General features: G+C 33.3%; 1 protein-coding gene across 3 annotated transcripts in view; it reads left to right on the plus strand.

The window, feature by feature from the left end:
• The window catches only part of Dhc62B (Dynein heavy chain at 62B), a 112776-nt gene that overhangs the window by 36503 nt on the left and 61753 nt on the right, over window positions 1–14520 (plus strand). For 2 of the 3 annotated variants that reach the window (XM_074142796.1, XM_074142798.1), the window contains 9 exons: window positions 1505–1674; window positions 2600–2882; window positions 3515–3628; window positions 3714–3953; window positions 6694–6859; window positions 7573–7796; window positions 10249–10383; window positions 12489–12652; window positions 13457–13646. In XM_074142796.1, coding sequence (XP_073998897.1) covers window positions 1505–1674; window positions 2600–2882; window positions 3515–3628; window positions 3714–3953; window positions 6694–6859; window positions 7573–7796; window positions 10249–10383; window positions 12489–12652; window positions 13457–13646 — 1686 coding nt within the window. The remainder of the gene's footprint in view (window positions 1–1504; window positions 1675–2599; window positions 2883–3514; window positions 3629–3713; window positions 3954–6693; window positions 6860–7572; window positions 7797–10248; window positions 10384–12488; window positions 12653–13456; window positions 13647–14520) is intronic. The other variant, XM_074142797.1, reaches the window with a different exon arrangement.

Raw genomic sequence — 14520 nt, forward strand, 5'->3', positions numbered from 1 at the left:
TTGAATACAAATCACTAATGTCAGAAGAATTTCTTGTATCATCTGGTGTACCTCAAGGTTCTTTTCTTGGTCCTTTTTTATTCAAAATTTTTATCAATGATATATCTACATGTCTCAATTCAGTAAACTTTCTGCTTTTTGCTGACGATTTAAAGATTTATACTGCCATTAACTCTGCGGATGACTTTCTCCTCCTCCAAAACTCTCTTCATAGACTGAGTGTTTGGTGCGATGAAAATGATATGAGCCTAAACATCTCTAAATGTAAGGTAGTATCCTATCATCGTAGTCGGACGTGTACAAACTTCGATTATTCTCTTCATGCTTCAACTCTAAGTAGATCTAATGTAGTGAAGGACCTTGGTGTTACGTTCTGTGCTAACCTTTCATTCAACCTCCACATGAACTCCATAGTCACAAAGGCAAATAAAATGCTTGGCTTTATATCTAGATCTACTCGAAACTTTAAAGATGTCAGAACCATAATTATCCTTTACAAAGTAATGGTGCGACCTATTCTTGAGTACTGCTCTGCTTTATGGTCTCCTTATCAGAAAACTTACGTCAACAAACTTGAATCACTTCAAAGAAGATTCCTAAGATTGCTCTGGTATCGAGAGACAAAAGCCATGACGGAGGTACCGTACGATGACGTAATGGAATTTACTGGTTTGAGTACTTTACAGTTTCGTAGACAAGCCACAGACTTAAATTTTATTTTCAAAATTCTAAATAATAATATAAACTGCCCTGAACTGTTATCATTGTTAAATTTTCACGTGCCAACAAACGGTACTAGACAAAAACAAGTGTTTTCTAAAGTGTGCCATAGTACTAATTATCGTAAGTTCAGTTATTTTCCAAGAGTTGCGGATCAAGTTAATCATCTACCCGCTGATTTTGATATATTCAACACCAACATGATCGAGTTGAAACATTTGTTAAATAGCTGATTTTGCGGTGATTGGTACTAGGGAAAACTTACCGGTCATTGTGATATTAAGATTTATTAATTGAGTAAAGTTTCTATTTTTAAAGTATATTTTATAGTACATATTTTGAAGTATTTTTCATCTATTAAGTAAATTATGTGTATATGTTATTTCTATTTTATCTTTATTTCTATTCTATGATATATATATGTATAAATGTATGATATATGTATATTCTATAATTATTATATATTGAGTTATTATTAAATGTTATTTTAAATTATATTTCTTTGTAACTGGGTGATTGCCCGTCTTGTAAATAAAAAAAAAAAAAAAATAGAAGTAAAACTTTAGTCTCAACTTTTGGTTGAATAACTTTATCATCTATTCAGAAAAAAATCACTATTTTAAGAGATTTTTTAAAAGTGATTAAATATATACATGAAGTGTTGTAATTTAAGAAAATATTTTAGCCAAAAGTATTACAATTGCTGAAAGAGAAAGTTGTATGTCATCTGACTATTTCTTTATAATTTAACGAAATTGTTTGTGACAATATCTATATGCAACAGATTCAACTTAATACCCTGATCAAACAAGTGAGGATGCAGCTACCGAGGAATGTGCGTGTGACGATCGAGGCTCTGGTCGTGCTGGACATCCATGGCAGAGATGTTGTCGTAGACTTCTGTAAGAACAGAGTTACCTCGGAAAAGGACTTCCAGTGGCAGTGCCAGCTGAGGTAATTATAGCAAAGAATTATTTTCTAATTTTAGTATTGCAGGAAACACAAGTTTTGGAGTTCCCTGATGTCCGAAAATGGTTTTTAAAAATTGCGACTTTACTTTGTACTTTTTCACTCTTCTCTTAAGCTCCGTTTTCAGAGCGTTCTAAACGGTTTTCAATTTAAAATTTATTCTCAAATCAAAATAAAGTTAATGCTAATGTTGAATGTATGACTCTAATTTACTACATTAGTTAGCCGTCTGTCGAGTTGACAGTCCTCATAAGCAAAGAAATATTGAACCGCAGTTGTCGTTTAATTAATCGCCAGCCCGGAAGAATGTGAGCCATTGATCGGAGCAAATGGCAATCTGGTGGTAAAGGATAGTATACATCATGAAGTAAGAGCTCAATTCCATCAAGTTCTTGAATTTTTTGTTGAGTCAGTTTTGATGATTTAAGGTTGTAAAAGTTCACGTTTTCAATCAAAAAGAGTTCAAGCCGAACTCAATTAAAGCTGCGAAAATTGAGATTGCAAATTAATGGTTAGGCTATTCGTAATAGATTATTATTCCATCGTAATTCCAAATATACCACGTTTTCCAACAAGCTAAACTGACCTTCACGAATATATACATAAGGTAAATAGTTCAAAAATTGAATTGGTAGTTGGACGTTAAGCCCCGCCTGAAAAAATAGGCGATTACTTTACTTTACTTTACTTTTTAGTTCAGAAATTGCGATAATTATTTTCTAAGTTTAGTAAATTAATTATTTTAATAAAAACCAAATTTGGACGTAAATCTCCATAAAATTATTATAACTAATGTATTTTCAACATATATAATGCATATAATGAATTGTGGATGTGGGTGTTGCCATTGCTCTTATATTTGCTGTATTGTTTAGTACTTAATGCTAATGCTCGGTATTTGACATTTAAGGTACTACTGGGAAAAGGAAAATGTTAAGGTGAGGATAATAAACGCATCTATTAATTACGCATACGAATACCTAGGCAATACGTCTCGGCTGGTGATAACGCCGCTGACGGACAGGTGCTATAGGACTCTGGTTGGCGCATACAACATGAGCCTGAACGGAGCGCCCGAGGGCCCAGCCGGCACTGGCAAGACAGAGACCACCAAGGATCTAGCCAAAGCGCTGGCTGTGCAGTGCATCGTCTTCAACTGCTCGGATGGACTGGACTACCTGGCCATGAGCAAGGTAAGAGTAAGATTATAATGAGGAGATGGTGACAGTAGATAGAAACTAGTTCTGCAGCCAGGCAACTAGTACTTGCTTGGATTTCAATTGGATAGATAACCGTTGAGCCTTGTCAACGTTACATGATGGTCATTCTGAACCAGACTTTTTTTCTAAGCTTGCATCATTCATAGTTACGAAAATGAATAATTATGATAAAGCACAGTCATCATTTACTAAAAAAGTCCGCAACAGAATCTACAGAGTCTAAAAAATAAGATAATATAATGCGAGAAAGGTTTACATTCTTCAAGGCAGTCATGATACTTTGACCAATTAACTGATACATCCATCAAAAAATATTAATATAAATTCTTCTGGGATTACCATCAATTCAAAGTAAACACTTACTGCATACATAAGAAGTTGCATGGTTTTTATTATTTGATCCTATATCCTATAAATTCTACAAAAATAATCTTATAAAAAGCTTGTTTGATACAACTTGGTCGTCCGGAGACCTGCAACCTATTCTTCGGATCTTTAAGGGCGTCCCGATGAAAAGTTTAGAGAATCTTCAAGAATATCGGCCAGTTTAATCAACCTATTTTATACATACATTAGGATGTTTTACATCAGACTTTGATTTTCAGTTAGCCGCCACAGTAGCCGAACGGTTAGAGGCGAGACCTGCAAAGCTAATATGTATTGTGGTACTAGGTTCGATTCCCGCTCTAGGCATTAAATGTTATTTAATGGTTAATATGGTAAAGTATGTTTGTTACCTAATTTGGTAGTCGGACGTAAAGCCTGAAAAAATAGGCATTATTTTACTTACTTTTTGTTTTTCAGTTTTTCAAAGGATTAGCCTCATGCGGTGCTTGGGCGTGCTTTGACGAATTCAACCGAATTGACATTGAAGTGCTGTCAGTTATTGCCCAACAAATCTTATGCATCACTCAAGCGGTGAGGAGTCGTACAGAAAAGTTTATGTTTGAAGGCACGATGATTAGGTTGAATCCGGCAGTGTATGTTTGCATTACGATGAATCCAGGATACGCTGGTCGATCGGAACTGCCGGACAACTTGAAGGTAAGAAATGCTGTTCTCTTCAATAAAGAATGCCTCTTGTTGCAACGAGTGCAGTTGCCACAATTTTGTCTCCTAAATTGTTACATCATGATTCTTGTAAGAGTTAACTAGATTATCCGCGCCTTATGTAATTGATACAGAATTTCAATGATTAAAAAGAGTATTAACTGCGACCGTTTCTAGTTTATTTGCTTTGACGCTAAGATGGTCCCAATTATATCTGCCTGCAAGTTTCTGCAGTTGGAAGTTTACAGAGTATGAAGAACATATAAAAATAAAGTGTGCAGAATGGAACATTTATCATTTGTTTCTCACAAAAATAGGTATTAAAACTGTCCAGAGGGACAGTTGTGAAAGCAATAATCGTTAAAACATTTTTGTCCTCTTTTTCTAATAAAGATAAAGTTCCTAAGTTTTCTTTAAAATAAATGAATATGTCCTCGTTTATTAATCTTTTTCTTTTTTCACAATGCAGATAAAATAGATTTGAGAAAAACATTGGCAAAAATGGCATTTTGAGAAATTGTTCTTGTCCTTCTACCTTTTCGATAAACAACATAGCATATACTCGAGAACCTATTTTCATGAATGGTGGTATCAAAATTTCATGTACCTTTTGCGGGTCTTCACGCTGCGTATCTTATTGGAAAGAAGTTACTCCCATAACTCTGTAAATCTTAGCCAGATTTTGATAAAATTTAAATAATAATTCCGTACATGAGTTCAACTTGCCATCCTACTCTACCTATTCAGATAAAATATCCCAATAGTACCGTATTCGAACTTTAATTTCTCTTACTTCTCTTTAGGGAAATTACTGTGCACGCATTTTTAAATCTCCTACTCCTCTTAACGAAGAGTACTGTAGTTACAGGTTAATTTAGTTAATTATAGTTAACTTAGCAGTTTTCATGAAAATGTTTTGAATATATTTAAAACACATAAAAATATATTGGAAGTTTATAAATAAGTTTTGGAAATTTTATGACAATTTTTAACATTTAATTAAATTTACTGCAATTAATCTTCATTAATATGATTTAGAATTTATTAGATATCACAGACTCTTATGCTGGCCATTTTCATTCATAAAATATTTTTCTTCAGTTAAGTGCAGCGCCACCCATTTAATTTATATTGATTACAATATTAGATATCAAATTATTAATACACAGGTTTTTAAAGAAACGCTATTAAACCTTTTTTAAAAAAAATAGATGCTACAAAAATTAAATGACTTTTGTTTAAAAAAATTGCAAACAGCGATATTCATAAACGAAATTATTTTTTGTATTTTTTTAAAAATTCAGATTTAAGTGCAAGTTTAGTACGCAGTATGAAGCTAGGTTTCGTAAGTTCAAGTTCTTTCTTTGATTAATTTGAATGATATTAACCTTTGTCAAGAAGTTAGTTTTAAAATAAATAATATAATTTATTTAGAACTATGTATATTTAAATACAGTATTATTGAGCAATTATTAAATACTTCACTGATTAAATGATTAAAAACTAAACATGTTAAGTAATTAATTAAAATTAATACACAGGTTTTTAAAGAAACGCTATTAAACCTTTTTTAATTTGAATGATATTAACCTTTGTCAAGAAGTTAGTTTTAAAATAAATAATATAATTTATTTAGAACTATGTATATTTAAATACAGTATTATTGAGCAATTATTAAATACTTCACTGATTAAATGATTAAAAACTAAACATGTTAAGTAATTAATTAAAATTAATACACAGGTTTTTAAAGAAACGCTATTAAACCTTTTTTAATTTGAATGATATTAACCTTTGTCAAGAAGTTAGTTTTAAAATAAATAATATAATTTATTTAGAACTATGTATATTTAAATACAGTATTATTGAGCAATTATTAAATACATTTAATTATAATTTATGCTTGTAATATTATTACAAGCGGTATTCTGTTTGTTAATCAATGTGTGCAATTAGTGCTTTCGTATTCATTTGTAAAAATAACTCAGGATTGAAATTTTGTTTCGAATTTGTGATTTAGTAGTAGGCCAACTCTAACTTTCCCTTTCTCTATTTTGATGAGGTTAATGATTATTTAGGAATGGTAAAATAAACAGCATATAAAGACAAATAATAAGAATGATTTTAATATGGTAAAAATAAAATTTCTGTAGTTATTTTTACAAGGTAAAAAATTTTTTTACTACTTTACCTCTAAATAAATTTTTCATGATAACGCCAGCATAAGGGTCTGTAACATATAGATGGAATCAGTTCAAAAGGATGGAAAAAGGGACGAATTTGAATGTTCTGATTCGTTTACCTTTTGTCGTTTAATCAACCCCTTTTACTTGACTTTTTAAACTGAAAGTTTTGAATTAAGAGATTAAGTCAGAAAGCGAGAAATGTAGATATCAGTTTACTAATTTTAATTTAATATAAATTACCGGAGAAACCGATTGAATGGAACTGACGAGTTTCCAAAGTTTGTTTCCTTTTCATACCTTTTTGCGACAAGACTCTGCTCACTCGCAGCTGGTTGTCATAAACATCCTTTTTTTGAAGACATTTTTTTTTCTCCGCACCTCATTAGTTACTGGATTACTTTTTTTTATGCATTTATATGACGTAATAATCCTTCTTCACAATTCATTCACAATTTATAAGATTTAATATTTTTCTTAATAAATTACTTAACAGTGATTACTCCAGGAGTGATTAAAAATGCAAATTACGTATGTTATTTACTGTACAGGTACTGTTCAGAAGTGTCGCCATGATGGTACCAGATTATGCGATGATTGGTGAAATCACTCTGTTTTCCCACGGATATCTCCAAGCCAGAGAACTATCAGTAAAAATTGTCAGCACTTACCGACTCTGTTCAGAACTATTATCCTCCCAGTCACACTATGATTATGGTGAGTTTGGATAGAATAAATAAAGATAGTTATTGTAACAAACCTGCTTCGTTCTATTTTGTAGAGAATGAAAGATGCTGTGGAAAAGATTTTCAGGGTTCAATAACCAAACACACAAAATGTTGGAGTCTATAATTTGACGTTTATCTTTACTTTTCGTTGTCTTATGAAACCTGATTGATATCCTTTAAAATAAAGAAGCTGTGGCCTACTTTAGAACGCTAACAGAACTTGATTACCTATCTGCATAGGATACGGATCACGTATTACACTGTCGGAAAATGTAAGAGGCAACGTGATACTCGAAACGAACAAGAAAGAAATTTATTTTACAGGATAACAAGAAATCTAATGGCAGATTCACTTACCTCGGTATTTAAAAAAAGTCTTAGCGATGACAGATTTTTATATGTATAATACCGAATTTCGATTTATTTATTTCCGTCATATTTCTGTTTTGTTTATAATAATCCTTTTTAGCTATATTAGCTAAGCTCCTGTCAGGTAGTAATCCAAACATAAATAAGAAAAGTCAAGTATTAAAAAAAACGTGTGGGAGGGAGGGAACGGATAAATTATCAAACTGCCCTTCAATCTTTTGAAAATTCAATACTTTTTTTTCAGTGATGAAGAAGCTTTGTAAAATTAAGTGGTTAATCTGAGCGTAGGAGAACGATGTATGTACATATATATCAATTGGTTTATGTTGGCAGGTATGAGAGCTGTGAAGACAGTGTTGTCAGCCGCTGGTAATCTGATACGCAAACTTCCTAACACCAAAGAGGATGAACTAGTGTTGCGCTCTCTAATCGACGTTAACTTACCTAAATTTCTGGACCAGGACATACCACTATTCACTGGAATTATATCTGATCTATTCCCATCAGTGGAACTGACAGAAATCTCTTATGGCCACTTTCTCGTTACTGTGAATAAGGTAATTATTTGAAAAATGCGAAGTGTAGAATTTTGAATACTCCAGCAGAGAGCCAAGGGCCTATTTACCCTGAGTACTTTTATTAGAAATTCAAGTTCGCCCAGACATTTGTTTTTTGAGGAATTCTTTGGGGACAGCAACTCTAAGCATCCTTTTAAAATATTTCTCCAGAAGCAGTTACAGTTCCACCGTCCGTACGATTTATATCGAAGGCATTGCTTATTTCAAACTTGAAGAAAATGCAACTTTACAGAACAGATTTTTAGAGGTTCTGGTATTTTCTGTAAAACAGCTTTATTGATTACACAGGCCTGCGATGGAATAATTGTCTGGAATCTATTGTGCGATTTCAATAGATTTTTTGGTGCTGAAAATGGGGAAAATATTTAAAAATTCCATCACGTAAGGTTTTTCCACAATTTCGGATTTTTTTTTATACCACAGGCCTGTTGGATTATTATTAAGGATTATTTTGTAAAACAATTATTAAAATGAATAATAAATATTTTTAGTCGTTATGATGTAAGAACGTAATACCCTGAATAAAATATTGTGAATTATAATGATAAAGAAGTTAAAAGCAATGGTAAATTTATAACAACTGTAAATACAACCTCTGTCACGTCAAGACATGTCTGATCCTGTTACTGCGCGTCTCCCTCCCGCCACCAAAATTTTATTTATTTATTTGTTGTACAAATAAATTGCTTCAAGAGGTTGTTGTCAATGCGCATGACTCTTTTTGTTATATTTGTGGTAACTTTACGGTTAAAAAACAACAAAGAAAATTTTGAATTTAAAATGGAGGAAGCAGAAAAACAAGCATGGAAAGCCTTCAAGGAAGTAGTTACTAAGTTTCTTGGCAACAAAAAAGATGAAGATTATAAAAATATTGTAAAGAATATGTAAGCAAAATTTAAAAATTTAGGCTGTGACATGAGTTTAAAGGGGCATTTTTTACATTCGCACCTTGACTACTTTCCTGCAAATCTTGGTGCAGCAAGTGAGGAGCAGAGGGAAAGATTCCACCAAGATATAAAAGAAATGGAGAGGAGATACCAAGGAAGACGGAACGTAAGCATGATAGCTGACTACTGTTGGATGTTGAAAAGGGACGACCTGCTTCGAGGCCACCGAAGACAAAGCACCAAAAGGAGCATGGAAATGAAAAGGAAAAGATTCTACAAGGACTTTTAAAGAATTAAGTAGTATTTTACTGTGTATTTTCATTATATTAAATTGCTTTTTAAAGTAATTTTACTTGTCGTATCACTTGCAAATAAAATCTAATTTTAAATATTATTGCTTTTTCACAATTTTTTTTTGTAAAATGCAAAGCGATTTTGTGAAAAATTCTTACGTGATGGTGGAATATGGAGTTCATATTTGGATTTCGCACACAAAAATACATAAAAATCAAGTATCAAATTTAAAACAATTTTCCAACAGTTAAAAAACGCAGGCCTGTGTTATTTCTAAAGTTAGAATGATAATTATAGAAATATTTATCTATTTCTTTTATTTTAAACATTAAAAATAAAATCAATTGAGTTTAGGATTCTGGATAATTTAAGACATTGATATCAAAAATGTATTGAGCTTTGGTGCCTTGAATCAAAAAGTACTATACCTGGCATCAATCAGTTAAGTGTAAGAAAGGATAGATTAAGCGACGCGATTCTGCCAGTACCCTATTTTATTTCATTTCATTCACACTTCAGCTCGTAATTTCAGACAAAAATGTTCGAAGAAGCTTGGAGTTTTATTTAATTTGTTTCAAATATTTCCCCCATCCTTCTGAACAGATTTCTCTTAGTACTAATTGAGGCTTTCTAAGACCTTTAACAATCGCATGTGAACAATGTTTTCAAGAATCCTTACAAAAGATATTAAAAAACCAAAAATTCATTGTAATTTTTTTGCGAAATGGTAATTTTTAAATATTTAAATAATTTTTATGCATTCAATTTTATCAATACTTTTTTAGAATTTATATAATTTCACAGACCTTTATGATGGCCATTTTCATGTATAATATACTATATTTAGTGTTGAAATTTGTATTAAAATTAGGCGCCACGGTAGCCGAGCTATTAAAGGCGACGCCCGCAAAGCTAATATTTATTGTGGTGGTGATTTCACTGAGTTCCCAGTCTAGGTTATAAAATTTTTTTAATGGTTAGTAAAAAATTAATTTTAAAGTATGTTAGCTAGTCACCACGATACCTAATTTGATAGCCTGCCTGAAAAAATAGGCGTACTTTACTTTTAGTAATAACATTTAAAACGCAGCTTAAGAAGTATTAAAAGTAGGAATTTTATTTAAACTCTATTCAAAATTATTCCCATTAATTATTTTTATTATAATGTGAACGTATTTCGCACCAGATTTTAAAAATTAAAATAACCTAACCTAATCTATCCAAAATATGTTTGTTGTGTTTAATTCCAGATCTGCGCCAACAGAAACCTACAGCCGAGAGATGCTTTTGTTAAGAAGATTATACAGACGTACGAGATGATGATCGTCAGACATGGATTTATGTTGGTTGGAAACCCATTCGGTGGCAAAACCAGTGTTTTGAGAGTATGTAATTTGTTTCGAACCCAAAAGTGCACAGAAATCTTTAACAATCGGGTGACGGGAAACCAGTAGTTTTGAATTCGAAGTTGGGGTCTCTCTGGAAGCTAACTCATCCATTACGTTCTGCCACAGATGAGCTCATTGGTCCTCCCCGGTTGGCCATATCCAAACATAACCAGCCATCATAAATAAGCGTTAAAATCTATACCAGCACTTGTGTTGTTGAGATTATAAGACAGGAGATATTTAATTCTAGAGTCGTCCACTTCTCAGGTATTCAGGCAGCCAAATGGCTATTAAGTCATATGAGAAAATTTAAGGCATGAGTAATACTGTTTGAACACCTATTGCGAATTTGTAGCCAAAACAAATAAAATTTGGTATTACGGAGCTCACATAGGCTCTTAACCCTTCTGTAGCGTTTCTAACACATCATAAATGCAGCCTTCAAAGTATGTTATTCACTAAGAAGACGGGAATAGAGTAGGGACCCAAGAGAATGGTTGGATGACTTCTTTGTTAGATAAGCCCTTAAATTTACTTCGGAACTTTATTTTAGCAAAGCAGAGCGGCCATTATGATGATGGTAGGCTTCTTTAATGACGATGGGCCACTGTAGCGTAAAGAACCATATTCATAGCAAGGGTCTGACAACATACAGCCTATGAAGGTTTATCAGGAAAAAATAAAACAGAACTATAATGTCAATGTCAAGGAGCTTACGACTGATATCTTTAGGTTTTAGCCGAAAGCCTTTCCCAGCCTACAAACTTTTACACACAGTAGGTATGAGGTGATCAACCTAATAGAAGTCTCAATAAACCTATTGTTAACTTGCCATATCCCGCCAACTGATCTACAGATTTCTGCACTGAGGTACCACTTCTAGTCTTTTCCATATGGGAAACCAAAATTAGATTATTTGAATCTATTGGTGTTTCAACTGTACTGTATTCCTCTGAAATCTGGGCCCTCGGTCATCTCGAAGATCTTGAAAGAGTCCAAACTAATTTTTTCAAACAATTGTACCACTTGCCTGTGAATACTCCTGACCACTTCATAAGACCTGAAATAGGTTACAAACATCTCAGAATTGTAGTGCTTGAAAGGGTATTAAAATGGTGAGCCAAAGTTCTTAATATGACGTCAGACGATTTGCCCAGACAATGTTATGATGTTTTGTTTAATTATCTGAAAAAATCACAGTTTAATTGTAAAACAAAAAATAGGTTGTCGTATTTAAATGATATCTTAACGTGTTTGGGATGTCCTTCAATTTTAGATTTGACTTACGATTGTAAGACTATTGCCGATAACTTTGATGACATTCTAAGCAAATGGGCTAATCACTTACAAAGTAAAGATATTGAAAGGATCCTTAATTCAAGATATAAGAACAGTTATAGATTGATGGCTTCATTTATTGGTGGCAAACAATACCTTAAATATAATTGTAATCTCAAATATATTAGAATTGTCGCCCAATTGAGATTGTCAAATAAAACCCTTGTAAGATTGTTTATAGTCTCACATAATTAATGCGGAGGAAATATGTGAAATGTGCAATTACAATGAATATGAGTCCCTTTCACATGTACTTTTTAGATGCCCGTATTACAAAATTATCTAGAGACCAATTCCTACAAAGATACATTGATAAAAATATCAGCGAGGAAGAAACTTCAGTCAATTTGTTAATGATTACTGATTTGAATAAACTGAAATCTATAGCGTTCTATATGCTGGCTGTTATTAATAGAAGGGATTTTGCTTTAAATTTATTTTGTTATTTTATTTTACTTTATTTATGTTTCCTTAAAATGTTTACTTTAATTTATATGGAGCTATTTATTTATTTACTCACTTATTTTTAATTAATTTGTTTTCAAAAGGAGTTTATAATTAATTAATTTATTTAACTAATTATTCTCATTTTCATTTATTTCTTTTATTTGTAATGGAAATGTATTGGATGTAAAACAAAAAATGTACGAAGCTGTAATATGTAAAATTGCATAATTACAGTATTATTATTAAATTAAATTAATCTTTTCCATAGAATCATACCAATGATATATTGCCTAATTTTACAATTTTTTTCCCCTTAGGTTTTATCAGAGTCTCTAACATTGATGTTTGAGACTGGAAAAGGAGAATCGAACACCTACTTCGTTACGTGCAATCCAAAGTCAGTTACAATGGGCCAGCTATATGGACATTTTGACGAAGTCTCACATGAGTGGCATGATGGCATCATTGCCAACTATTTCAGGTAATATTATAAACAGAGACTGCAAGCAATTGTGACTTTAGTCTATTGAAGTAATTTGTTTTGTTTTTTTTGCAAGATTACTTTCTCTAGTTATCAAAGTCTTTCTACACTGCTTACTTTCCCTGCCAAATGTCTGGCAGAGCGCTTGGTGGCTGTAGCTTTTTTGCCTGCCTACTTATTCAAAGGATTATTCAATTCAAGTACAGGCACATGTACGCTCTTAATTTTCGTCACTGCTCAACCAAATTCAATTCAGATATTTTTGGCGGGACCTCGCTTTGTGCCTAGCTGCTAATTGAACACTCAATTAATTTTTTTTTTCAACTTTAAATTTATCGCGAAGAGTTCTAAATTTTTTGCTTAAATTTTTAACTCTTTTTCATAAAAATGAATTTTTCGTACGGTCTCTTAGCTGGCTAGCTATTAAACCTGTAACGGAACTCGAGCCTAATGTTATCTTCCTACTGTAACAGACACTTGTTGAGCTTTACTTTCAATCAAACAGAACTTTAGATCTATTTTATGTTTTATTTGATTTATGATTCTTCGAAAAACCGTCAAAAGCCAACATCAGGACGCTTTTATGATCAGTACGTTTTTGCTGTGATGGTCGCATCACGCTGGAAGCAGGAGACTATCAGGCTGTAGTTCTATGGAAGATAGACACTTTACAGCCGGCTGCATGGTAATTGTTACGCTAAATCGTTACTGGCTACATATAGCTTCACAATTAAGGTCCAATTGCAGATAGTCAGATACCATTTATACAATACTACTAACAACAATTGATCTGTACACATCTAGACAATTAGCCATTGGCGGCAACCCGGAGGACAGAAAATGGCTTGTCTTCGACGGTCCGGTGGATGCCGAATGGATCGAGAACATGAATACCGTGCTGGACGACAATAAGAAGTTGTGTTTGAACTCTGGCGAGGTGATCCAGATGCGACCTACCATGTCGATGATTTTTGAAGTTATGGATTTAGTACAGGTAACAGGTTCATTTTGATCAACACCTATCTTGTTAGAATCATTTAACATCCAAACAGTTATGACCCGGAAAACAACTTCGGCTCAAGGTACAAAGATGGTAATCTTACCTGGCTTTTCCGGGTCATAAAAAATAATAAAATTTCCTCCTCGGCCAGACCAGGTGAGGAAGGGAGGGATCCGTAGGTGGGCACCAAAAATCACTCCAATTTTTCCATAAGACACATGTATATTGAAGGCAATAGATATATAATAAAATATGTACAATAATGTGTTGTAATAAGATAGGAGATACATAAGAAACATTCACCGGGAGCACTGGTAGCGGAGTGCTTCCACTCGCTCTCAGCGGGTAGCATTATTATGGTGAACTTTACCCTGATGGGTTAAATCTACCTGTCTACCCGGTGACAATGCTATTATTATTATTATGATTATTTTATTTATGCTACCCTGGTTACACTTCCCCTCCTTCGGGAGCGTGAGACCTCTCACGCGTCTTGGAAGATCTTTAGTTGGCCGGCGTGGCTAAGTCCTGCAGGCCGCCCATTTGGTGTCTCCAGCGTGTAGGTGTTGGACGCTCTCTGTCCAACGATGCGGTAAGGACCTTCGTACTTTGGAGCCAGTTTGCTTGCAAACCCTACAGCTCCTGCCGATTGGGGGTGCGCTCGTCTTAAAACTAGGTCGCCCACTTTGTACTTGGCGTCTCTTCGGCGTAAATTATAATAATAGGTTTGTTTGGCCGAAGCCTTAGAAAGTTTGGACTCCGCTACCTCCCTCAGTTCCTTTAATTTTAATAAATGCCGCGACCAGACACAAGTATCGGGAGGACTGGCGTTTTCACCGTTATTGCGTTCCGCGTAATAAGTCTTAGG

The sequence above is a fragment of the Rhodnius prolixus genome, unplaced genomic scaffold, assembly GCF_049639745.1.
Source record: "Rhodnius prolixus isolate KJV_2025 unplaced genomic scaffold, Rpr scaffold_12, whole genome shotgun sequence".
Taxonomy (NCBI): Eukaryota; Metazoa; Arthropoda; class Insecta; order Hemiptera; family Reduviidae; genus Rhodnius; species Rhodnius prolixus.